Here is a 25,636-nt window from a genome sequence, read left to right as displayed (position 1 = left end):
TTCAAGCTGAGCGCATCACAATTCGTAACTTCGTTTGGGCTTTGGGTTTTTATTATTCACGCCTTGAAAACTTTTTGATGTCAGCTCACAACTTTACACGTTTAACTTTTTATTTAACAACAGTAACGTTACGTACGGATAGCGACTTTTCTGTTACTAGTAGTGTTAGTTGTAGATTTTATGTTCCACGTTACTTTGAATAGTTGGCAACATTTTGAAGAATAATAAAGTACTACTAAGCCTTTCTTGTGTTAAGTTTTTATATATTTTATCGTTGGTTCGAACAGAATGAAAAGGGAAAAAAATTCCACCCAACAACTTTGAAGCAGGGCCGGTTAAAAACAAAACATCTTCATCGTCCGCGCAAGGGGCCTCCCTTTTCCTGATTCCCGAGTCTCTATTCGGATTCAAGAAATCTAACTACCTTAAAAATTATTTTGCTAAGGTTGCCACATATTCCAAACTAGTATTAGCGCATGAAAAGAAGAAAAACGTCAGCCTGTTTTTTTTTCAGATCTCAGTACGAGAAACATGTATTTTATTTGGATAATAGAAAAACTTTCTTTAATGTGGTTAATTAATATTTTCCTACCCTAGCTATATTTGATAAAACCTTCATGAAAACCGACTTTTTAGAAAATGGATTTTGAAGCTCAGTCAACAATTTAAAAAATGATTACCCCTAAATACTGGCGTCAAAAAATACATTTCGTATTTATTCCAATAAAGATCCACAAAGGATAAAAATGCGAAGAACAGCTTACTAAATAGAATTGAAACTGCATGTACAGTACATGGTCATTTTAAGTATCCAAATACTATACAAAGAGATCGAGTTCACCGAAATACCCCTTTTCCCTACCACCTGAGGAAAAGCGTCTTTTATAAATTAAAGTACCATACAGTACTTTACATTTGATACAAAAGTAACATCTACAACAACTTCCCAAAATTTGTATGTGTCACAATAGGTTAAGTTTTAACCGCACAGTACCATTAATAATTTGCATATTACATCAAAAGTTACACTCGGGCGTCCAGATGGCGGGAAAATGTACAATCATGTACAATTTGTTGTGTCGTTCCCACGGTGCAATGAACTTGGGCAAGTTGCCAAGTTCGAATGTCGTTGACCTACAGTACCGTTCACATTAAATCGGCCGTGGCATCGTGTATCGTGATGCCCTTATCTTTTTCTATCGTTTTCTATCGTGAAACCTGACTACTGTAAATTTTTTGTACACGCTACCACGATATAACGATATACCACGATCACACGCTATATCGTGATACCAAGCCTTCACGATAGCAAACATGACTGCTACATTCACGCTAACACGTTATATCGTGATTTCAAGCTGAGCGCAACACAATTCGTAACTTCGTTTGGGCTTTGGGTTTTTATTATTCACGCTATTTCGTTAAGTCGTAATATCGTGTATCATGAAGTTCCTACTCTACTGTGCGAAAATCGATCTTTACAGGAGTTCCGCCTTGAAAACTTTTTGATGTCAGCTCACAACTTTACACGTTTAACTTTTTATTTAACAACAGTAACGTTACGTACGGATAGCGACTTTTCTGTTACTAGTAGTGTTAGTTGTAGATTTTATGTTCCACGTTACTTTGAATAGTTGGCAACATTTTGAAGAATAATAAAGTACTACTAAGCCTTTCTTGTGTTAATTTTTTATATAATTTATCGTTGGTTCGAACAGAATGAAAAGGGAAAAAAAATCCACCCCAACAACTCTGAAGCAGGGCCAGTTAAAAACAAAACATCTTCATCGTCCGCGCAAGGGGCCTCCCTTTTCCTGATTCCCGAGTCTCTATTCGGATTCAAGAAATCTAACTAACCTTAAAAATTATTTTGTTAAGGTTGCCACATATTCCAAACTAGTATTAGCGCATGAAAAGAAGAAAAACGTCAGCCTGTTTTTTTTCAGATCTCAGTACGAGAAACATGTATTTTATTTGGATAATAGAAAAACTTTCTTTAATGTGGTTAATTCATATTTTCCTACCCTAGCTATTATTTGATAAAACCTTCATGAAAACCGACTTTTTAGAAAATGGATTTTGAAGCTCAGTCAACAATATAAAAAATGCTTACCGTTAAATACTGGCGTCAAAAATACATTTCGAATTTATTCCAATAAAGATCCACAAAGGATAAACATGCGAAGAACAGCTTACTAAATAGAATTGAAACTGCATCTACAGTACATGGTCATTTTAAGTATCCAAATACTATACAAAGAGATCGAGTTCACCGAAATACCCCTTTTCCCTACCACCTGAGGAAAAGCGTCTTTTATAAATTATAGTACCATACAGTACTTAACATTTGATACAAAAGTAACATCTACAACAACTTCCCAACATTTGTATGTGTCACAATAGGTTAAGTTTTAACCGCACAGTACCATTAATAATTTGCATATTACATCAAAAGTTACACTCGGGCGTCCAGATGGCGGGAAAATGTACAATCATGTACAATTTGTTGTGTCGTTCCCACGGTGCAATGAACTTGGGCAAGTTGCCAAGTTCGAATGTCGTTGACCTACTTATGTTCCGTAAATAATGTCAATGGGAATTATGTGTGTAAAAACTTGTTTTTTCCATGTGTTATATATATATATATAGAAGTTTTACGTAAGCGGAGTGAATTTCGGGGCGGCTCGTTGATTGTGAGGAAGCACTTATCTAAGCATCAATATTTGTGAAATATATCGTACGGTTTTTCTTCAGAAAATATTTTTGACTAGTATTTTCTCAATGTATTAAGAACGGTGACATACCCTATGTTCCGACGTCTCTATGTTCCGACGTCTCATTAAGTTGCGACAATTTTTTTGGACTCTAATTTTTTGAACCCAATTTTTTTCTGGGGGGGGGGGGCTCAATTGTGTTAGACCCAAATTCTGTCTGACTAATTTTTTGGGGGATTCAATTTTTTCGGACCCAATTTTTTTTTTTTTTGGGGACTCATTTTTTTTTACCCAAATTTTGTCTAGCTTAAGTTATTTTTTTGGGGGGGACTCAATTTTTTTGGACCCAAATTTTCTTTGTGGAATCAATTTTGTTAGACCCAAATTTTGTCTCACTAACTATTTATTAGGGGGGACTCAATTTTTTCGGACCCGATTTTTTTTGGGGGACTCATTTTTTTTGGACCCAAATTTTTTCCGGCCTAATATTTTTTTTGGGGGGGGGACTCAATTTTATATGGACCCAATTTTTTTTTGTGGAATCAACTTTTTTGGACCCACAATTTTTCTGACCTGATTTGTTTGGGGGGACTAATTTTTTTCGGACGCGCCAATTTTTATTTACGAAACAAAAAATAAAAGGGCCCAGAGTTTTTTATGACCCAAATAGTGCTTGTCCGAAAAAAAAATTGGTCATAAAATATTTTAGAGTAAAAACAATTTGTGTCATCAAAATATTTTGGTCCAAAAAATTATGGGTCTTAAAAAAATCTGGTCCGAACTCCGAAAACATATTGGTCAAAAATATTGGTCAAAAGAACTTCAGAGTAAAAAACAATTGTCGGAACGTAGACACGCCGGAACCCATAAAATATACTGGGTCTACCCCTTTGCATTGCATTTTGAGCGAATGTGTATTTAACTACGTTACATGATGCTTAAACACATGTTTGAACAAAATGAAAAATTCAAGTATTACCACATAAATATTCAAAAAATATACTTTTGTTGCATGGTATGAAGGATTTGGTGAAACTAAACATGTCTGGACTGATTTGAAAATTCTACGAGGTTCGTGATCAACTTGACCGTCTAGTATTTTCAGAAAGTAAGGTTGCTACCATACAAAACTGTCCGGCCAAAAGCAATTAAATGACTTTATGACATTTAAATAAAAAAAAGCTTCTAACAGAAGTTATGACCAATTTTGTATAATTTTTAATGTGCTCGTCAATACGGGTTGCCATCAGGATCATATCGATTACTGATGCTATGCAAAAGAAACTGCTTATTTGAGCATATCATATGGTGCGGAAAAACATTCTTCAAGCAAACAATTTTCTCGAAAATCTTGCAAAATTCGATCGTGAAAACAATGTTCAAACATACTAAAGTATGCCATCCTATGCATCCCGGACGGTGAAAAAGCTACTGTAGGCCTATATTCAGCGTTACAAATGCATATTAACCCTATCGTAACATTTGGGACGATTTGCTAGTACAATTAAAGCCTAGGCTGATATTCTTGGATACAAGAAGTTCAGAACGAATGTTTTGTGCGAACTGAAAATATTTTGCGACCGCTATTTTTTTTCAAGAAGGGGTTTGTATGAAGGAATTTGGATGAGTAGGCCTACAGTGTGTTCATTAGGCCTATCGTACTAGTTTTGCGATTATGAAACTTGTATGTCGATTGACACTTAATTTTGGTGACACACCAAACTTTTTGATCAGAATTTGCAATAAATCTATTGCACATTGCGTTTAATTGATGATTTCATCTACTGCGGGAAGAAGCCTACCCCAATTCTTTCAAATCACGATGAAACGATCGATCGTTCTGCAACGTGATTCACGCTATAACGATAACATCACGATAGTATACAGTGCCAGTGAAATGATGCACACATTATCACGATATTACGACCACGATGCGACGCACGATATCACGTTAGGTACTTGCTATAGGCGTAATGGAAACGATATCACGATAGACTCCTCGAGTCTCCTCATATTTTGTCACGATACACGATGCCACGGCCGATTTTATGTGAACGGTACTGTACTTATGTTCCGTAAACAATGTCAATGGGAATTATGTGTGTAAAAACTTGTGTTTTTCCACGTGTTATATATAGAAGTTTTACGTAAGCGGAGTGAATTTCGGGGCGGCTCGTTGATTGTGAGGAAGCACTTATCTAAGCATCAATATTTGTGAAATATATCGTACGGTTTTTCTTCGGAAAATATTTTTGACTAGTAATTTCTCAATGTATTAAGAAGGGTGACATACCCTATGTTCCGACGTCTCTATGTTCCGACGTCTCTATGTTCCGACGTCTCTTTAAGTTGCGACAATTTTTTTGGACTCTAATTTTTTGAACCCAATTTTTTTTCTGGGCGGGGGGGCTCAATTTTGTTAGACCCAAATTCTGTCTGACTAATTTTTGGGGGGATTCAATTTTTTCGGACCCAATTTTTTTGGGGACTCATTTTTTTTTTACCCAAATTTTGTCTGGCTTAAGTTATTTTTTTGGGGGGGAACTCAATTTTTTTGGACCCAAATTTTCTTTGTGGAATCAATTTTGTTAGACCCAAATTTTGTCTCACGAACTATTTATTAGGGGGGACTCAATTTTTTCAGACCCGATTTTTTTGGGGGACTCATTTTTTTTTGGACCCAAATTTTTTTCGGCCTATTTTTTTTTTGGGGGGCTCAATTTTATTTGGACCCAATTTTTTTTTGTGGAATCAACTTTTTTGGACCCACAATTTTTCTGACCTGATTTGTTTGGGGGGACTAATTTTTTTCGGACGCGCCAATTTTTATTTACAAAACAAAAAATAAAAGGGCCCAGAGTTTTTTATGACCCAAATAGTGCTTGTCCGAAAAAAAATTGGTCATAAAAAATGTTAGAGTAAAAACAATTTGTGTCATCAATATATTTTGGTCCAAAAAATTATGGGTCTTAAAAAAATTTGGTCCGAACTCCGAAAACATATTGGTCAAAAATATTGGTCAAAAGAACTTCAGAGTCAAAAACAATTGTCGGAACGTAGACACGCCGGAACCCATAAAATATACTGGGTCTACCCTTAATCATTGAATTTTGGGCGAATGTGTATTTAACTACGTTTCATGATGCTTAAACACATGTTTGAACAAAATGAAAAATTCAAGTATTACCACATAAATATTCAAAAAATATACTTTTGTTGCATGGTATGAAGGATTTGGTGAAACCAAACATGCCTGGACTGGTTTGAAAATTCTACGAGGTTTGTGATGAACTTGACCGTCTAGTATTTTCAGAAAGTAAGGTTGCTACCATACAAAACTGTCCGGCCAAAAGCAATTAAATGACGTTATGACATTTAAATAAAAAAAAGCTTCTAACAGAAGTTATGACCAATTTTGTATAATTTTTAATGTGCTCGTCAATACGGGTTGCCATCAGGGTCATATCGATTACTGATGCTTTGCAAAAGAAACTGCTTATTTGAGCATATCATATGGTGCGGAAAAACATTCTTCAAGCAAACAATTTTCTCGAAAATCTTGCAAAATTCGATCGTGAAAACAATGTTCAAACATACTAAAGTATGCCACCCTATGCATCCCGGACGGTGAAAAAGCTACTGTAGGCCTATATTCAGCGTTACAATGCATATTAACCCTATCGTAACATTTGGGACGATTTGCTAGTACAATTAAAGCCTAGGCTGATATTCTTGCATACAAGAAGTTCAGGACGAATGTTTTGTTCGAACTGAAAATATTTTGCGACCGCTATTTTTTTTAAAGAAGGGGTTTGTATGAAGGAGTTTCGATGAGTAGGCCTACAGTGTGTTCATTAGGCCTATCGTACTAGTTTTGCGATTATGAAACTTGTATGTCGATTGACACTTAATTTTGGTGACACACCAAACTTTTTGATCAGAATTTGCAATAAATCTATTGCACATTGCGTTGAATTGATGAATTCATCTACTGCGGGGAGAAGCCTACCCCAATTCTTTCAAATCACGATGAAACGATCGATCGTTCTGCAACGTGATTCACGCTATAACGATAACATTACGATAGTATACAGTGCCAGTGAAATGATGCACACACTATCACGATATTACGACCATGATGCGACGCACGATATCACGTTAGGTACTTGCTATAGGCGTAATGGAAACGATATCACGATAGACTCCTCGAGTCTCCTCATATTTTGTCACGATACACGATGCCACGGCCGATTTAATCTGGGCGGTACTGTATCTATCTCTTGCCACAAAGCAAGGATCCAATCTGATCCACACCCAATAGTTAGGACAAATTCATAAATGCCTAAACCAACTTTCTGTATACTGGACCAGTCTCGCATGCGATTCGAGACTGGTCGAATGTATAGGAGAATTGCTTCAGGATCGAAATGTTAGACAAACCCTGGTTTGTTGCCGTGGCAATCATGAAGTCATAATTAAAAGAAATGAAGACATGGTGTACATTGCCATGTGTATATGCAAATATGTTTATGGGCAAAGAAATGTTTCAAATTGCAAAAAAATACTGTACAGTATATATAGCCTACTTGCAATTAGTTACAGCAGTAGTACTGTATATGTTTTCACACACACAGAGTCTCAATACACACTGTACGTACTTCTTAAATCATCCAGCTAAATACTTCGAGTAACATGAATGACTTAGGGATTAATTTTGAGCTTAATTTTGAGCTAGAGTCAATGTCAGCAACCTTATCGAAGTGCTTCAACGAAGAACCGAAGCGTAAAGCGTACAATGTTGACACTATAACAGAAGAAACCTTGTCGCTAAGCCTAGCAATATCGTAAGCACTAGGCCTACTACTAATTCTAGCAGTAACGACATGACTGACCAGGGACTAGGCCTAGCGATCTTTCAGACTCGCAATAACACTGCGGTTACTACAATTCCAAACCTGTCGAACAATCATACAATGGGGCTCGGAACCTCTTCAAAAACTGCTCATTCTCAGACCCAGTAAACGTTTATTTGAACGGTTCATCTATCGACTAGGGATAGACGAGTTCTACTCAAAAGAATGTTAGCAACAGGCAACGTTGCTATAGCCTAACTGTTGTAGCGTTTACGGACTTTTCAGAACACACACAACTCAGCATCTGTTTATTGCGCAATTTGACCTGGTAGGTCAAAAATAAGTTTTAAAATGTTATCTTTAGAAATTTGTTCTTTGTTCTTATTTAATTGTCATTTCCCTCCATTTTTGAGTGTTTGAATTGATTAGACTACCAAAATTTAAGACCAAACGATACTGCTTCATTCGTATTTTTTCACTTTTAATGTTCGTCGGAAGAAAATGCTGTTTTACATGAGGTGACTATTACGTCATTCAGGGAGAAAGATCAAGGGAGGCATAAGGAGAATTAAATACAGATCAGCAAAAATTAGCGAAAAAAATGCTGTTTTCTAACATTTGTGAGGATCATTTATGAATGGGGATAAAAACGAGGGTACCCGGTCTTAAATTTGATTTGAGACCTCTGATGACGTCATCGAGAAGGGCCGCGCCTCGGTCCGCTAAGCCACCAAAAACCCCCCTAATACAGGTAGCTTAAAATTAACGGGCAAACAATGAGAGAATGCTGAACAAAAAACATGTACATATCCAAAAGAGAGAACACGGAACAACATATAATGTGAGATATTAGGGAAATTGGTGGGAATTGCTACCCTTGCTATGTACAGACAATTTGCAATTCTAACGGGGAGGGAATCAGTTGTCAAAAACGGCTAAAAAATCCCTCCCTATGCAAAAAAAGCTTGGTAAAAACTTCAGTATCCAATTAATGGTAAAGACCAAGAACGTAGGTTCCTTTACCAAAATCACTGTAGGAAATTCGGACAACAAAACACCCGATGTTGGCACTTTGGATGGTAGAATTAGAAGGAAGAGCATTGACTGGGAGAGCCAGCCATAGAGAGCGCACATCGTTCAAAGGTTACCAGTTCATTCTACTGTAGGCACGGTAGAAAGAGGTGCTAAGGTTGTAAGGAGACAGGTAATCAAGGAACGAGGAAATCTACATGTACCAGCTATTAACCACAGCTGTATACCAGTCAGAAGCCACAGTACCTTGCATACCATGTAACCAGGGATCATTGCCCAGTTTCATTTGATAGGACCCGGCAAGAGACGGGGAATTTCAAGAGAAATTCAGCTTTTTGTATATAATTATATAAGTGTAGAATAACAGACAATGAAAAAAGCAAAGAAATTGTCCTGGGATTTGTACCAGTGACCTCTTGATATCAATACCAGTTCTGTACAACTGAGCTATCCAGATCTTACAGTACCGCTCACGTATAACTCGCGTAGACGTATACTCTACGTTTACCTACGCGATTATACGATGTTATACGTTTCTGTACGCGACTTTCTACGAGGTGTCTACGCGGCGTCTACGCGGCTTAGGGCTTCGCTTGAGTGCACCTGAATAGGGATTATACGCGCGTAAAGACGTACAATCTCGTATAATCTGTAAACGTAGGATATTCTCAGCCGCTTTATATAGCAGAGCTCCTATGGGTTAGAATAAACTGTGATGCAGAAAAGAGTCGGTAAACTCAACATCAAGTAATGTCTCCTAAGCCTTTCCAAAATATTCAACCACAGAGTAAGCATATACAGTACCGCCGAGATTAAATCGGCCGTGGCATCGTGTATCGTGATGCCCTTATCTTTTTCTATCGTTTTCTATCGTGAAACCTGACTACTGTAAATTTTTTGTACACGCTATAATGATATACCACGATCACACGCTATATCGTGATACCAAGCCTTCACGATAGTAAACATGACTGCTACATTCACGCTGTCATATCATATAATATATGTTCTATCATAATGTTTCACATGCCATTTCACTTCATATTGTTGTGTGCACCCTCTCTAGTTTCATGCCTTAACTTACCAGCACGTTATAAAATAAACATCGATTAATCATACATAAATATCTCAGTCATCTTTACTCGTCGAGTCCTCTTGGAGCCAACCAAATATCACCCGCTAATATTACACACGCTAACACGTTATATCGTGATTTCAAGCCGAGTGCGTCACGATTTGTAACTTCGTTTGGGCTTTGGATTTTTATTATTCACGCTATTTCGTTAAGTCGTAATATCGTGTATCAGGAAGTTCCTGCTCTACTGTGCGAAAATCGATCTTTACAGGAGTTCCGCCTTGAAAACTTTTTGAAGTCAGCTCACAACTTTACATGTTTAACTTTTTATTTAACAACAGTAACGTTACATACGTGCCTTTTCTGTTACTAGTGTTAGTTGTAGATTTTATGTTCCACGTTACTTTGAATAGTTGGCAACATTTTGAAGAATAATAAAGTACTACTAAGCCTTTCTTATGTTAAGTTTTTATATAATTTATCGTTGGTTCGAACAGAATGAAAAGGAAAAAATTCCACCCAACAACTTTGAGCAGGGCCTGTTAAAAACAAAACATCTTCATCGTCCGCGCAAGGGGCCTCCCTTTTCCTGATTCCCGAGTCTCTATTCGGATTCAAGAAATCTAACTAACCTTAAAAATTATTTTGTAAAGGTTGCCACATATTCCAAACTAGTATTAGCGCATGAAAAGAAGAAAACCGTCAGCCTGTTTTTTTTACAGATCTCAGTACGAGAAAAATGTATTTTATTTGGATAATAGAAAAACTTTCTTTAATGTGGTTAATTAATATTTTCCTACCCTAGCTATATTTGATAAAACCTTCATGAAAACCAACTTTTTAGAAAATGGATTTTGAAGCTCAGTCAACAATTTAAAAAATGCTTACCGTTACATACTGGCGTCAAAAAAATACATTTCGTATTTATTCCAATAAAGATCCACAAAGGATAAAAATGCGAAGTACAGCTTACTAAATAGAATTGAAACTGCATGTACAGTACATGGTCATTTTAAGTATCCAAATACTATACAAAGAGATCGAGTTCACCGAAACACCCCGTTTCCCTACCACCTGAGGAAAAGCGTCTTTTATAAATTAAAGTACCATACAGTACTTTACATTTGATACAAAAGTAACATCTGCAACAACTTCCCAAAATTTGTATGTGTCGCAATAGGTCAAGTTTTAACCGCACAGTACCATTAATAATTTGCATATTACATCAAAAGTTACACTGGGACGTCCAGATGGCGGGAAAATGTACAATCATGTACAATTTGTTGTGTCGTTCCCACGGTGCAATGAACTTGGGCAAGTTGCCAAGTTCGAATGTCGTTGACCTACTTATGTTCCGTAAACAATGTCAATGGGAATTATGTGTGTAAAAACATTGTTTTTTCCACGTGTCATATATATAGAAGTTTTGCGTAAGCGGAGTGAATTTCGGGGCGGCTCGTTGATTGTGAGGAAGCACTTATCTAAGCATCAATATTTGTGAAATATATCGTACGGTTTTTCTTCGGAAAATATTTTTGACTAGTAATTTCTCAATGTATTAAGAAGGGTGACATACCCTATGTTCCGACGTCTCTATGTTCCGACGTCTCTTTAAGTTGCGACATTTTTTTTGGACTCTAATTTTTTGAACCCAATTTTTTTCTGGGGGGTGGGGGGCTCAATTTTGTTAGACCCAAATTCTGTCTGACTAATTTTTTTGGGACCCAATTTCTTTGGGGGACTCATTTTTTTTTTGGACCCAAATTTTGTCTGGCTTAAGTTATTTTTGGGGTGGGGACTCAATTTTTTTGGACCCAAATTTTCTTTGTGGAATCAATTTTGTTAGACCCAAATTTTGTCTCACTAACTATTTATTAGGGGGACTCAATTTTTTCGGACCCAATTTTTTTGGGGGACTCATTTTTTTTGGACCCAATTTTTTTCCGGCCTAATTTTTTTGGGGGACTCAATTTTTTTGGACCCAAATTTTTTTTTGTGGAATCAACATTTTTGGACCCACAGTTTTTCTGACCTGATTTGTTTGGGGGACTCATTTTTTTTGGACGCGCCGATTTTTTTTTTACGAAACAAAAAGTAAAAGGGCCCAAAGTTTTTTATGACCCAGATAGTGCTTGTCCGAAAAAAATTGGTCATAAAAAGTTTAGAGTAAAAAAAAGGTACGTCATCAAAATATTTTGGTCCAAAAAAAATATGGGTCTTAAAAAAATTTGGTCCGAAAACATATTGGTCAAAAATATTGGTCAAAAGAACTTCAGATTCCAAAACAATTGTCAGAACGTACACGCCGGAAACCATAAAATATACTGGGTCTACCCTTAATCATTGAATTTTGGGCGAATGTGTATTTAACTATGTTACATGATGCTTAAACACATGTTTGAACAAAATGAAATATTCAAGTATTACCACATAAATATTCAAAAAATATACTTTTGTTGCATGGTATGGAGGATTTGGTGAAACCAAACATGTCTGGACTGGTTTGAAAATTCTACGAGGTTTGTGATCAACTTGACCGTATCTACAGTAGTATTTTCAGAAAATACAGTTGCTACCATACAAAACTGTCCGGCCAAAAGCAATTAAATGACGTTATGACATTTAAATAAAAAAAAGCTTCTAACAGAAGTTATGACCTATTTTGTATAATTTTTAATGTGCGTGTCAATACTGGTTGCCATCAGGATCATATCGATTACCGATGCTATGCAAAAGAAACTGCTTATTTGAGCATATCATATGGTGCGGAAAAACATTCTCAAGCAAACAATTTTCTCGAAAATCTTGCAAAATTCGATCGTGAAAACAATGTTCAAACATACTAAAGTATGCCACCCTATGCATCCCGGACGGTGAAAAAGCTACTGTAGGCCTATATTCAGCGTGACAATGCATATTAACCCTATCGTAACATTTGGGACGATTTGCTAGTGCAATTAAAGCCTAGGCTGATATTTTTGCATACAAGAAGTTCAGAACGAATGTTTTGTTCGAATAGAAAATATTTTGCGACCGCTGTTTTTTTTTTTTAAAGAAGGGGTTTGTATGAAGGAGCTTGGATGAGTAGGCATACAGTGTGTTCATTAGGCCTATCGTACTAGTTTTGCGATTATGAAACTTGTATGTCGATTGACACTTAATTTTGGTGACAAACCAAACTTTTTGATCAGAATTTGCAATAAATCTATTGCACATTGCGTTGAATTGATGATTTCATCTACTGCGGGAAGAAGCCTACCCCAATTCTTTCAAATCACGATGAAACGATCGATCGTTCTGCAACGTGATTCACGCTATAACGATAACATTACGATAGTATAAAGTGCCAGTGAAATGATGAACACACTATCACGATATTACGACCACGATGCGACGCACGATATCACGTTAGGTACTTGCTATAGGCGTAATGGAAACGATATCACGATAGACTCCTCGAGTCTCCTCATATTTTGTCACGATACACGATGCCACGGCCGATTTAATCTGGGCGGTACTGTACTTAAGCCGTTAAGAATAAGAGTAACAACGAAAACAGCGCTACTAGAAGTACAAACGATCGATACAATCAGTGCAGGAAAACTTCAGCAAGGAAACTTTATCAATTACAATGTGCACCAGTCTGTTAATATTTATACGAGTTCCTCCCGTTGGGCATTAAATTGAATTTAGGTAACAATTAATGAGAACAAGGTAGGCCTTGGCCTATCCTACCTTTTAGCCTTCATCGAAAGTTACGCCGTATATACCTCGCAAGAAAACCACGATAACCGTTTAACGAAAAAAAAAAAAACAATATTTGAACTTGAAGATCTGACTTCCCCAAAAGCAATGACAAGGTTTTGGTTAGGCCTACTATTAAAAAATATTTTCAGAAGAAAACCCTTACGATTTTTTCCACAAATATTGAGGCTTAGGTATTAGTGCTTCCTCACAATCAAGGAGCCTCCACGAATTTCGCTCCGCTTACGTGAAACTATATATATAACACGTGGAAAGACCCGATTTTTTACACACATAATTCCCATTGACATAAGTCACGGAACATAAATTGGTCATCGACATTCGAACTTGCCCAGGTTCACTTCACCATGGGAACGAAAGAAGTTTTATCAGTCGAAGTTTATGATTGGTTGCCTTTTTAATAAAATGTTATTGTAAACACAAACATAAGCGACTTTGGATACTTTTCCTACTGTATATGTAGCGTTTCTATCCAAAATATTTCGAAATGCAGTGTATTACTTTTTCCACAAGGGCCATTGCTGGTATGTTATATTGAAAGTACATAGGCCTGGCCATTCAGAAAGTGTTGAAAAATCGTGTAAGTTGAATTAATGATTTGAACAAAGTCAAAGGTGATACAACTTTGAACACAAAATTGCTGCGAAGAAATATATTGAAGAAACGTCATGTTTGGACAAAAGCATTCAATGTACAATAACTATTTACTAACCTTTTGAAACAAAAATTCAAGCAGAAGGAGTGGGGAGCAGTAACACGAAATAAGAGAAATATCGACATATTGATGATAATGGCCATCGGTGTCGGGCGACAACCAACCATTCCCACTATATCTTATCCTGGTTCTAAGTGGCTTCCGTTAAACAAAAATATCGTTTTACCTAGGCTCAGAACGTCGCACAAAATATTTTCAAAACAACGGTACACATGAAGTAATCCAATCAATCCCAGACTGAAAACGAATATAAATACACTACAGCATCGTTACTTAAATTGTTTACCACTGCCTATACAACCGAAAATGTTTAATGTTTAAGATGCAACACGGAGATCCAGATGGAACCTTTAATTTTTTTAAAATAATTTCAATGTTTTAACATGTCGCTCCCAAAGCTCCTTAAAAGTTTCAAAACTTTTTAATGATAATGCCGCACGTACCGCCATTACCAGACACACAAGGCGCCATGAAATGTAACACTGTTCAAAATGTCGGAAACATCAGAAAGTACTCGTAATACGCAGATGTTACGAACGTTTTACCCTACGTTAAAGTGTATTTTTTCTCACAGTTCAATCGTCCGGTTATTTTCCTTTATTTTTCCGTTAATGGTTATCAAAGTTTTTTTTTGTTTTTTGACAATAAGGAAATGTTATTCGCAAAATTTGAACATTTTGAGAAACAAAAGCAGGAACATAAAATCTCACTGTTCGCAGGCCATGCACATACTTGTACATCCAGGGTAAAGCTCGTTGCTGCAAAGGTTCAGCTCACACGCGCTAAGCAAGGTACCTGGGAGACTGCTTGGGTCACCCCTCCTCTCTTACGAAATGATTAATATAGTGTTGCAAGTTTTCCTGGCAGTTTGCCAAGGTTGTAACAATGCATTTTTAGGTCAGAATGGAATGCAAATTAACAGGTGTCAGGCTTGTTAGCAGAAACTAGTACATGACCTAGCTTACCAGGGTAGTCAATTCTGCACGCCTGCAGTTGAGATATTTGGTGATGACGTTTTTGTACGCATGACATGGGAAAACGAAAACATCAAATGAAACTTAATGTTGAAATACGTGGATTTTACTCTTCTGATGTTCGTTTACAAGTGGTTATTATAATGTCAAGTTGAATGCAGCTGATAAGCATCTTAGCGCTAATTTATATTGTGCTCAAACACTTTTGTCATGGCCAATCAGTCTGTGGATCCTAAATGTTTTTTATTTGGCAAATGGACATTCAAGAAAAGAAGTCATGCGATTGGAAATTTTTTTCCTACATTCTAAGAAGTATAAGTTGTTTTTATGTAACACCTCTTTTTTGTTCCAATTTTTCTTTAGCATAGGCCTACTGTACTCAAATCAACTGAGGGAGAACAGAATGTTCAAAAAAGGTTTGAACTCTCGGAAAATGTCAATAATACATATTTTCATATGAAAGGTCTGCCGTTTTGCGGCAACCTCTCTGCCTCTTTCAATACATATTTTCTAATTACACACTTCTTGAGACAAAGAATTACCATATGTTTCTTAATTGTAGATAATATTCCACTCTGAGTGTTTAAGACAAGATCGAATTTATCATCGATTGTGAACTTTCAGCATATCGGTAAAGTTCCTGATTATTCGCATTGCTTACTTTTCGCGAAGAATTGATTTCATCACCTTATATTGCAGCTTCAATTTCGTTAAACTGTATCCTAGCAACCTTTAAAATCTTAATTTAGGCACAGAGCTTCGTCCGTGTCTCATGTCAAAATGGATGAGACGGTACTGTACCACCTCGCGGGGGATCGTTTCTAATAATATTTATCTTGTAAACGAAAAGAGCTGTATGTATTAAGCGATATTATATTGTCGTATCCATCTGACAGGGAAAAAATGTGCCTTGCTAGCTGTAAGTCTTAAAATAGTTAATGATAGTGAGCAAATATTTCTGCACAGAGTTTTGTCAGTGAACTTGTAATCCTTACAGACTTTTGTTATCAAGCTGAGGAATCGTCGCGACAGTGTGACCGCAAATGCTCTGGATAAGCACTCCACTCTTTTGTTACTTTTGGGCTAGTAAACTTTACATCGGACGTTTTCGGACACTTTTGGCTTTGAATACTGGGTATGACGGTTTTTTTTCTAACCGGACGCTTGGACGGAACCAGACAGTTCCAGACACTTTCAGAAGTTTTCGGACGTTTTGAAATCGGACCACTAGGTCAACCTCGACGGAACGCCACAGTATATTGAGTGCAGTTACTTACCACATTAACTGCAAGATGGTTGTCCCTCACAAAGACTACTTTTCCTTTCACCCATTGTTTACGTGAAGGGCAACTAGTAAGCCTGACATTCGCAAAGACAGCATCATCAGCCATAATGTATGGTGGCTTAACAGCATCTTTCACTCCTATATCTGCATCGTCATTCCTTGTGTACTCTTCAGAAGGTTTCTGGTCCCTCCTGGTCCTTGGCTTTGAATCTTGCCTTTTGATCAGAGGAAGCTGAATCTTGTTAACTGCAACCAGGACACAATTTCCTCCTTCGCACCAGGAGTAATTTACACACACAGAATCATCCAAGTTACACTGAAGGAATATCCAGAAGAGGAATACAGTAGTAACAATACACAATTACTTTTTATATTTCATTCAATAAACAATATTCTCCATCTTGGAGAAACTTCTAACATTAAACAAGTTAACATTTGCTCTTTCAGGCTTTATCACTTAAAGAGGAATACTGTAATTTTTGCAAGGTAAGTCACATTAACTTTCCAAACCACAGTTACTCTACAACTCACTCTCTTCTTTACTGAAGAGAGACACTCAGTTCATGATAAACTTTTGCACAATTTTACAATATTTAAAAGCTGTGTTTTCAATTGGATACTAGTACTTTTACATCATGCTTGATTTGCAACAATGGCTGCTCTTACCGGAAACAATAACAATAATACAGCACTAATACCACACCTATTCCGAGACACAAAATACAAACAAATTTAAATAGCTTACAAAGCAACTTTAAAAAGGTGCAACTTCTGTATAAACTTCCAGATCAAAATTACAAAGCACAAGATATGCTAACGACTGTAACTTTTAGCAAAGCAGTTGGATTAGAACTAAAGTTAACTCTTCTTATTTCACTAACAACACAAAATAATTTCAATAAACATTCCATATCAACACTAATGTATGTAGTCTGTTTATTCAAGCTGTGGAGAGGTCTTAAGAACACAACATACGTCTCTCAACCACGTACAGAAATAATTGAAATAAAGCATGTATATATGAAAAGGCTCTGGCAGGAAAACCATTGCTTAGAATACAATACTCACATCTAACTGAATGCCAAAATATTTCCCAGGTGTCTTGGTGTCCTTTGGTCCAATGTGCTTTACAGTCCCCTGCACGATCCCTGTTTTATTCTTGACAGGGACTCTGACATCAACTTTGTCACCTATCTTCAGTTGTTTGGCATACAAAAGTAGTTCTGCATGTTCTGGACAGGAATAACAAAAATGATGGATACTTCAAAAAGAGTATGTCAGTACTGAATAATCTGGCAATGGATTTCTCCAACAAGAAAAGTTTGTAGTAAAACAACAAGAAATATTCATATGAGCATCAACGAAGCCTACATGAGCTGTTCAATATGATTATTCTTGTTAATACTTCATTGAGCATCACTTCATTTGCTTTCACAGCTCTGGTAACCATGAAACGCTTCTTCTGTTGTCTGTTTTAATCACCCGTTAATTTTCAAGATAAGCTTTGAAGTATTTTAGAAGTCACCTCGAACAAGGGTCACTAACTCCATAACACAATTTGCATCTTGTTCACATTTGGTTTCAAAATTTTGTGAAATCTTATTCTGACAGTAATTCAAGATACCTTTGATTAATAGATTGGTCACCATGGTGACATAGAGCCACCTACATAGGCTACATGGATGTGTTATTATAGTTATTTTCAAGCACAAACATTATGTCATGAAGAGAAATAATTATCAAATTTCTTTGGATTGTATCTGGTTCAAGATTTCTCTCCTAATTGTAGTTTAATTGGGGAGTAATTAGACTAATACTACCCTCTACCAGTTCCTAACCCTGTGTTAGATAGTTGATACTGTATGAGACAGAATAGCCTGGTCCTGCTATACCCACTCGGGTGGAGAACCATATTAGGATTACACTACCCGAGGGCCACTGTTAACCAGTGGCGTCGCCAAGATGGGCCAGGGGGCACGTGCCCCCCTGGAAAACCTAGTGCCCCCCGAGTGCCCCCCCATCTGAGATTTGGGTTGGTAAAAAAATATATATATATTTCGTTATATTCAACTCCCATTATCTGAGTTGGTTTTTCATATGGACAAAGAAGCACAGTAATTCGCATTTTCTTCAAATGAGCTGCGAGAAAATGAAAAAGTTTATCCTTGACCGTCCGGTATCGAAGTCGTAACCCGCGCCATCACAACAGGTGTCAATATTTACATTGAATGTGTCAGTGCTCACGCCTTACCAGCGGCTATACACATCTGCTTCACGAGCTACATGACTCATCGTTCAAAACAATGAATTTCCCTGTTCTGGCTGTGCTGCAGCCATGTTTTTATTTCCTAGGAAGTAGGACGAATATTCAGAAAATCACTAGGTGCAGTCCAATCAAATTCCTGAAAATTAGTAGGCCACCCCTTCTCTCCAGAGAACACTATTTTTGGACCTTTCTCATGATTCTGACATCAGAATATGAAAGAAGCGCTTTACTTTTTTCTGGACCGATGAGTAATATCGTTGCTCTGAACCCTAACCTTGATTTCGAAACAAATTTGAGAATCCCGTATTTTTTGTGGACCCATATATTAACCCTGTTGTGTAGGGGGTGCAGAGGTCATTTGAGGTCAGATGCTTGTAGGAACAAATGGCGAATGTTCACACCTGCATACTGAGCCATACTCGATGTGTGATCAAACTTTGGATTGCATGGTGAGATCCCTGATAGGAGCCAATAACGATGCTGGAACCTGTTACATCTTAATAGAAAATGGGAGAAAACGAGAAGGACAAGAGAGGAGTCGGGGGTCATGCACACATTAATTCAACAAGTATAGGTTCTATTGATATAGGGTTAGGCATAATATCGACAGCATGTGGTTCATATCCTCTGCAAAATTCTGCGCGTTGTTAAAATCATTACCTCAAAAATAGCAATTTCTGGAGATATCTTCAGAACGAATTTAGCATCAAATGTGGCACCATTTTGCATCTAGCCCATCCTCCGTATGCGAAAATTTTCCAAAGGGGGCCACCCCCTCCCCTTAGACCCCTCCCACAGGACGGCAATCCGTATCCACCTAAGTGCCCCCACATGAAATGCTGGTGCCCCCCTGTGCCCCCCCAGACTGAAAAGTCTGGTGACGCCACTGCTGTTAACTGCTTCATAGTGGTTGCCATCAACGTAGACAAGTCCACATTATCGAATGCTGGACACGACCATACCACACCTGCGAGCCCAATGAGTGGTAGTCAAGTCTCCAAATCAAAACTAAATTTGCATGACTTAACTTAGTCTGAAGGTCAACATGTGTCTAATTACCATACACGTTGCCGGTGGACAGCGTTGAATGGTACAGATATAGGGGACTTTAAAGTGATAAATATGGAATTACTTTGTTTGAGTTTCGGAACTGTCTAAAGACATTATGGTTAATTGGGGTAATCAGGTCACTGCTATTAATAAATGCTTTAAAAAATTATTTTCAGAGTACTGAAAGTATTGGTATTTTTATATAACTTTTCTATTGACAGATATAGTAAAAAGAGTGATATATACTGTACTGAATGTACTACTAAATCAAAACTACTGATAATATCATGTTTCATGTTCTTCTGACTGTACAGTATGTGCTTCTCATTTCTGTATTACAAGTTTACCAGCATGATGCATATTGGTAAACATGGACCCCTTAAGACCATATTGGGTCCAATAAAGCTGTTTGTACATGTAACTCTGCAAACCAGCTAGTAGGTATTTGGTAAGCAATATTTACACAGCAATAGCTTTAGCAGTTGCATTATACTCAACTACCTGTACATTACACACAAATGGGTATTTGGACAACAAAATTATACTGTAGATAATAGCCATTATGTATGAAGTTCTGTCAGACTTTCCTTTAAATAAATTGGAAAAGGAGCAATGCAAAACATATCTTTACAACTATTCTATCAAAAACAATATTAAAAAATAATATTACCTTCAAAGATCCTGAGCCTCTCCTTTAAATCTTCCACTGTTATCAGGATATCCTTGAGCTCATCATCCAGACCATAGAAGACTCCAGGTCTCCACTTAACTCGTATTTGACCCTTAAAGCAGCTCTTCAGTTCAATTCCATCATTGCCGTATTTTTCAGTGTGATCGTAATCAACTTGAAAAATTCTTCCTGGTGAAGCAGGTTTTCTGAATTTCATTCGACCGACAGGTTCCTCATTGCTAAGCATATACCATTTTATGTTATCATCACTCCAATCTGGGAACTGGCAAAGCCCTTTAAATGCCATACTGTATCAAGTGCTGATGATTTTGCCAGCAGTTACTTGAAGAGGTAATCCATGACAAAACCAGTGAACTTTAAACCCTGATGAAAAGGCAGAAAATAAAACAAGAAGGGAATCCAAGGAGTTGCAAATCTCATCTCTTGCATTTTAATTATCATGACTACATTTGATGACATTTTCACCTTAACTAATACACTCCAAAGATTGGAGCCCTTTGCAAACTTGTTTAGCAATTTACATATATATGACAATGCTTAGGTCTGTCTCCCATACATAAGCATTCCTAGATCTACCTAACTATGACAACTGGTTATGTTGCCCCTGCTCCCCCCCCCCCCCCTCCCACCAAGATGACATATTTGGGTTGTTGCCCTCTCCATACTAGATCTATTCATTCTGTTAGTCATTCAAATGTCACACTGCAAACAAGATTTTAAAGTGTTGACCCTCGGTGTCTTCAACTGTTTCGACAAGTCCTTGGTCAAGGATTTCAAGCAAGAGCTACTGCACTTCTTTGAATTTAATCATGTTACAAGGTTTTCAGATCTTCACTTCCTCAAGGAGCTGGTCACTTGACCAACAACCATTTTGCCCCAACTGCCATTTCGCCCAACCTTGTTGGTCATTTTGCCCAACCTTGTTGGTCATTTTGCCCAACCAGCATGGTCATTTCGCCCAATCTTGCTGGTCATTTCGACCAACATTGATTAAATATTATACTTCAATATTGGTCAATTTAATAAGGAAACGTTCGGGAATTGTTAACGTTACGGGATACGAAAAGAATATTAAGGAAACTTGAAGTCCTTTAGTTTGTATAATATTAGTAAGGAAACGTTCCGGAACTTCTTAACGTTACGGGATAGGAACCAAATATTAAGGAAACTTGAAGATGTGGTTACAGTCGGGTGGATGGATCAGTGTTTTAGGGTTAGGTTTGATAGGTATTTATCAAGACCAATTCCCCTTTGTTTGTATAATAAAATAACTTCCATTGCATGCGTAACTGCCTAAAGTAGTGTAATCCTTATACCCGAAATAACTCAGACTCCGATTGATATTGAACGGACATCACTTTATTTACCTACTACGAAGTAATAAAACCCAAAATAAATCAAATTAAACTAGTGAAATAGAAAAAGTGATAATATTCTGACTGAATATGAGTAAAAAAAGGGACTCCAGGAATTAGACACCAAGTATGAACTTCAACCAAGACATCACTTTGGAATCATCATGTGTTCAAGGTTTTCAGACTTTGACCTCTCTTGAACTTAAATGACCTTTCACCTCCACCAATTTAAACTGGGTATGTACACGAAGTTGCCTGTAAACGACCTTGGCATTTTCCAAGATGTGTTCGACAAACTCAATGTCAATTTGCAAACCTTTTCTGCAAGTGTTTTACATTCTATCTAGAAAATCTACTGGTGGCTACAGTTGGTATCCAGTCAAAACGTCCCTTAACCAAAACGTCCCCGCTTTTTAAAGACCAAAACGTCCCCGCTTTTTACCAAAACGTCCTCGCAGTCAAATCGTCCCCGTGAGTCAAAAAATCCCCGCTTTTATAATCAGTTGGAATGCAAGTGTGGATGTTTTGTGGAAAAATTTCCCTATATAGATATATATATATATATTGTATAGTAAACGAATCCAAATTCGATTTTAATTCCTCTTGTATAATATTTTTTGTTTTCATACCAAATATAATTAAACGTTGTAGTCCTTCGTGATTTATTAAGCGCCCGTAATCCAACTTGCATGCCGATAACTTAGCCAAATTGTAACTTAAAATGAATATATATTCACAACTCTGAATGAATGTGATAGACGGGGACGTTTTGACCAACGGGGACGTTTTGACCAAAAGCGGGGACGTTTTGGTACGGGGACGTTTTGGTAAAGGGACGTTTTGACTGGTAAGCCTACAGTTGTTTGCCTATCAAAATTGTTAAAAAAGTTTTGAATCTTTAGGCAAAAAGAAATCCTCATATGACTTTGCATCAATAGAGTTCCAGTGCTATTCCGCCCCATAGGTACATACCGCCATACCATTTCCCCATAGGTACTTTTGCCATAGCGGTTAGGCTCGAAACCTATGGCGGAAAGGTACATTTTTGGAATGGATTTTATACAGGAAAGTATTGGTGAAACTTTTTTTGATCTGCGTGGAAGGATAGGTACATCATCTTCAAATGTGACGCTTCGCTGGATAGACTGAATTGTAGTTAAGACCAGATTGGGGAGTAGATACGTGCAGTCTTTAATGTACATGTTGATTGTTTGTTTTAATATTTTAAAGTTTGTAGGAGTCGAGAAACTGTCTTCAAATATATTTATTTGTTTGCAATCAAATTAATTTAGGTTGATTCTTTATTAAATAGACCAATTCTGATTGTGAATTTTGCAGGCCTAGGTAGTGTTAAGCGAGGCAATATACAGTGCAAATAAGGCCTACAGAACACCCACAATAATGTGCTCTTTTCGCCATATAAAAGTGCTTTACTGCGATCGGACTCGGAGTAACATGGAAGAATGGCACTTTTTCAATGGCAGAAAGAGCACATTTTTTTTATGGCGGAATGACACGGCCCCCATCTAAAGGTTAGGTATGGACCTTTACTACAGTAGGATGGGTAAGCCTAATTTTGTTGTAATCCAATCCCTGTTAGTTCTTTGAATGTAACTTAGGCCTAACCTAACATGCCTAACAGCCTAACGTTAGGCATACTGTACTGCAGGCTAGGCCTCACTTTAGTCCAAGGGAAACGCTCGTACTATATTAAACACTAGTGCTTACTAAATTGCTTGTAAAAAATACGAAGCACACAACATAAAGAAATTGCACCAGACCTGTGTAAATTTTGCTTTCTTTTACCGCGAAACTACAGTTGAACAGTTAGACGTGAAGTAAAAGAAAGTAACGCACATAACCGTAACGCTTGTCACTACTGGTGGTGATATGGCAGCAGTGTTAGTTAAATACGTCCACTATTACCAGGGGAATTTTCCCTATATTTCGAAATAATTGTAATTTCGCAAAACCACGTCCCAAGATATAAATTAAGCAAAATAATTAGATTAAAAAAAATCTAGTGAAAAAATGAAAGGAAACAACTTTTCATTCCATTGTATGTATCTTCAATGCTTATTGTACCTATTTTAATGGTGCGATTTTTGCTTTAAGCAAACAGCAAACCGTTAAAACTCATGTCTTGCAAGATCTTGTGAGAAAAAAGTAGTTTTGCGAAATAAAATTATTTCGCAATCTAGGGAAAATTCCCCTGATTATAGTGAACGTACAGCTGCCATACAGTATCACAACCAGAAATATAGAAGTAACAAGCGTTACGCTTTTTGCGTTACTTTGTTTTAATCCACGTCTAACTGTTCAACTGTTGTTTCGCTGTAAAAGAAAATTTATACAGGTCAGGTGTAATTTCGTTATGTTGTCTGTTTCACATGTTTTAACGAGGAATGGAATAAGCACTAATACTTAGTGTTTAATATTGTTCTGGCCAACCCGCGGAAGTCTTGTGCGTTTGCCTTGGGCTAAGGTGAGGCCTAGCCTGCAGTATGCCTCAAGTGACACTAGGACTAAGTTAGGGTTACAGTTAACTAAAATAATCAAAGATGGCATGTGTGTGTATGTATGTGACACCTGCTTGTAACTTGAAAAGTATGTCTTTGTTGAGCTTTGTACTCGGTATGTAGATCCAACTTGATGAGTACATGAACCCTATTGAAATTGGTAGCGGTCAAAGGTCATTTGCAGTCAACATAGGGGCGGGCAAAGTCTGAAAACCTTGTAAACACATGCAATAACTACAAAAAATACATCTTAGTTGAACTTCATAAAGTTCATATGTGGTATCTTTGTGCAGCTTTGTGTGTGGAAGAACCCTTTTGAAATTGGTAGCTCAAGTAAACTTCACTTAGTTTTGTGAAGAGGATCCACACAATAGGCTTTTATTAATGCATACAGTCATCCAGGATATGAAATCTGCTTCAAAGTGGTGATACTCTGGGGATTGAAAAACACAAAATCAGTACTTAAACTGAGCTTCAAAGGATAGTCAGGTATTATCTCAGATGGTCTCAAGATAGGCTCAAGGTGACAACAGGCAATATCAAATTGTCTCAAAATTAGCCTTATACTATGTGATTAATACTAGATGACTAAGGCTTTGGGAGTAATTAAGTTGTGAAAATATTTCACATTGAATAAACAATGTCATGTAACTCTAATGCATTAATAAGAATTATTAAAGGGATGATTGGTGACAGAACTAATTTGCTAGCTCAAAATTGATGTAAGAAAAAGTCCATTTGCTCATACATAGAATATCTGTGTGTTTATTTTTCACATAGGAAGAATGTTCTTTGTGGGAATTAAAACATTTTGGAATAATAATTTTATATATTGTAAAATCCTTGGTTGTTGCCCAAAATGAGTGCTACAGTAAGAGGTGGAAACCTCTGATCATGTCTGGTTCTCACTTAAGACTTGGACAAATGTAATCACTTGCTCTACATAAGTCAGATAGTTGTGTGGAACATATAATAATTTCACTTGAAATATTCATATTATGTGCTACATTTGGCTGCAGAAATCACCACAAATGTATTGGAGGTCTACAGTTTTAGACAGAATTTTTAAAAGTATAATTTATGTAGCAAATTTGTCAACTGCATCCAAACAGGTCCTTTGATTATGGTGCTTCTTGCTATTGTTGACATGGTTGACGAAAGCCTGGTGGTCTATGCAATGGAAAGCATCCAAACTGTGGCTCATTGAAATCCAAACTGTCACCTTTTAAATAATGTTGGCAGAAAGCCAAAAGTGATCTGATAGAAACCAAAACCCCATGAACAAACTTATGGCAGTCTACAAGGACAAAATATGAAGTCTCTGCTGTATCAAGAGTGTTGA

General features: G+C 37.0%; 2 protein-coding genes across 10 annotated transcripts in view; one reads left to right on the top strand and one right to left on the bottom strand.

Annotated features, from left to right (window-relative positions):
* The window catches only part of LOC139965467 (uncharacterized), a 67,057-nt gene extending 43,358 nt beyond the window's left edge, over positions 1 to 23,699 (bottom strand). For all 3 annotated transcript variants that reach the window (XM_071967837.1, XM_071967839.1, XM_071967838.1), the window contains exons 1-4: positions 23,557 to 23,699; positions 20,400 to 20,783; positions 17,482 to 17,645; positions 16,406 to 16,729 (exon numbers count right to left, since the gene is read on the bottom strand). In XM_071967837.1, the coding sequence (XP_071823938.1) occupies positions 16,406 to 16,729; positions 17,482 to 17,645; positions 20,400 to 20,706 (795 nt within the window). In that variant the 5' untranslated portion in view covers positions 20,707 to 20,783; positions 23,557 to 23,699. The remainder of the gene's footprint in view (positions 1 to 16,405; positions 16,730 to 17,481; positions 17,646 to 20,399; positions 20,784 to 23,556) is intronic.
* Positions 23,700 to 23,998: 299 nt separating this feature from the next.
* The window catches only part of LOC139965464 (uncharacterized), a 72,546-nt gene continuing 70,908 nt past the window's right edge, over positions 23,999 to 25,636 (top strand). For 5 of the 7 annotated variants that reach the window (XM_071967831.1, XM_071967830.1, XM_071967829.1 and 2 more), the window contains exon 1: positions 24,010 to 24,260. The gene's annotated coding sequence lies outside the window, so the exon portion shown is untranslated. Of the gene's footprint in view, positions 24,261 to 25,636 lie in introns of all 7 variants that reach the window. The other 2 variants (XM_071967828.1, XM_071967833.1) reach the window with 2 other exon arrangements.

Source organism: Apostichopus japonicus, chromosome 3 (assembly GCF_037975245.1).
Source record: "Apostichopus japonicus isolate 1M-3 chromosome 3, ASM3797524v1, whole genome shotgun sequence".
NCBI lineage: Eukaryota > Metazoa > Echinodermata > Holothuroidea > Aspidochirotida > Stichopodidae > Apostichopus > Apostichopus japonicus.
Note: the sequence above shows the minus strand (reverse complement) of the source record. Positions and strands in the feature narration are given on the sequence as shown.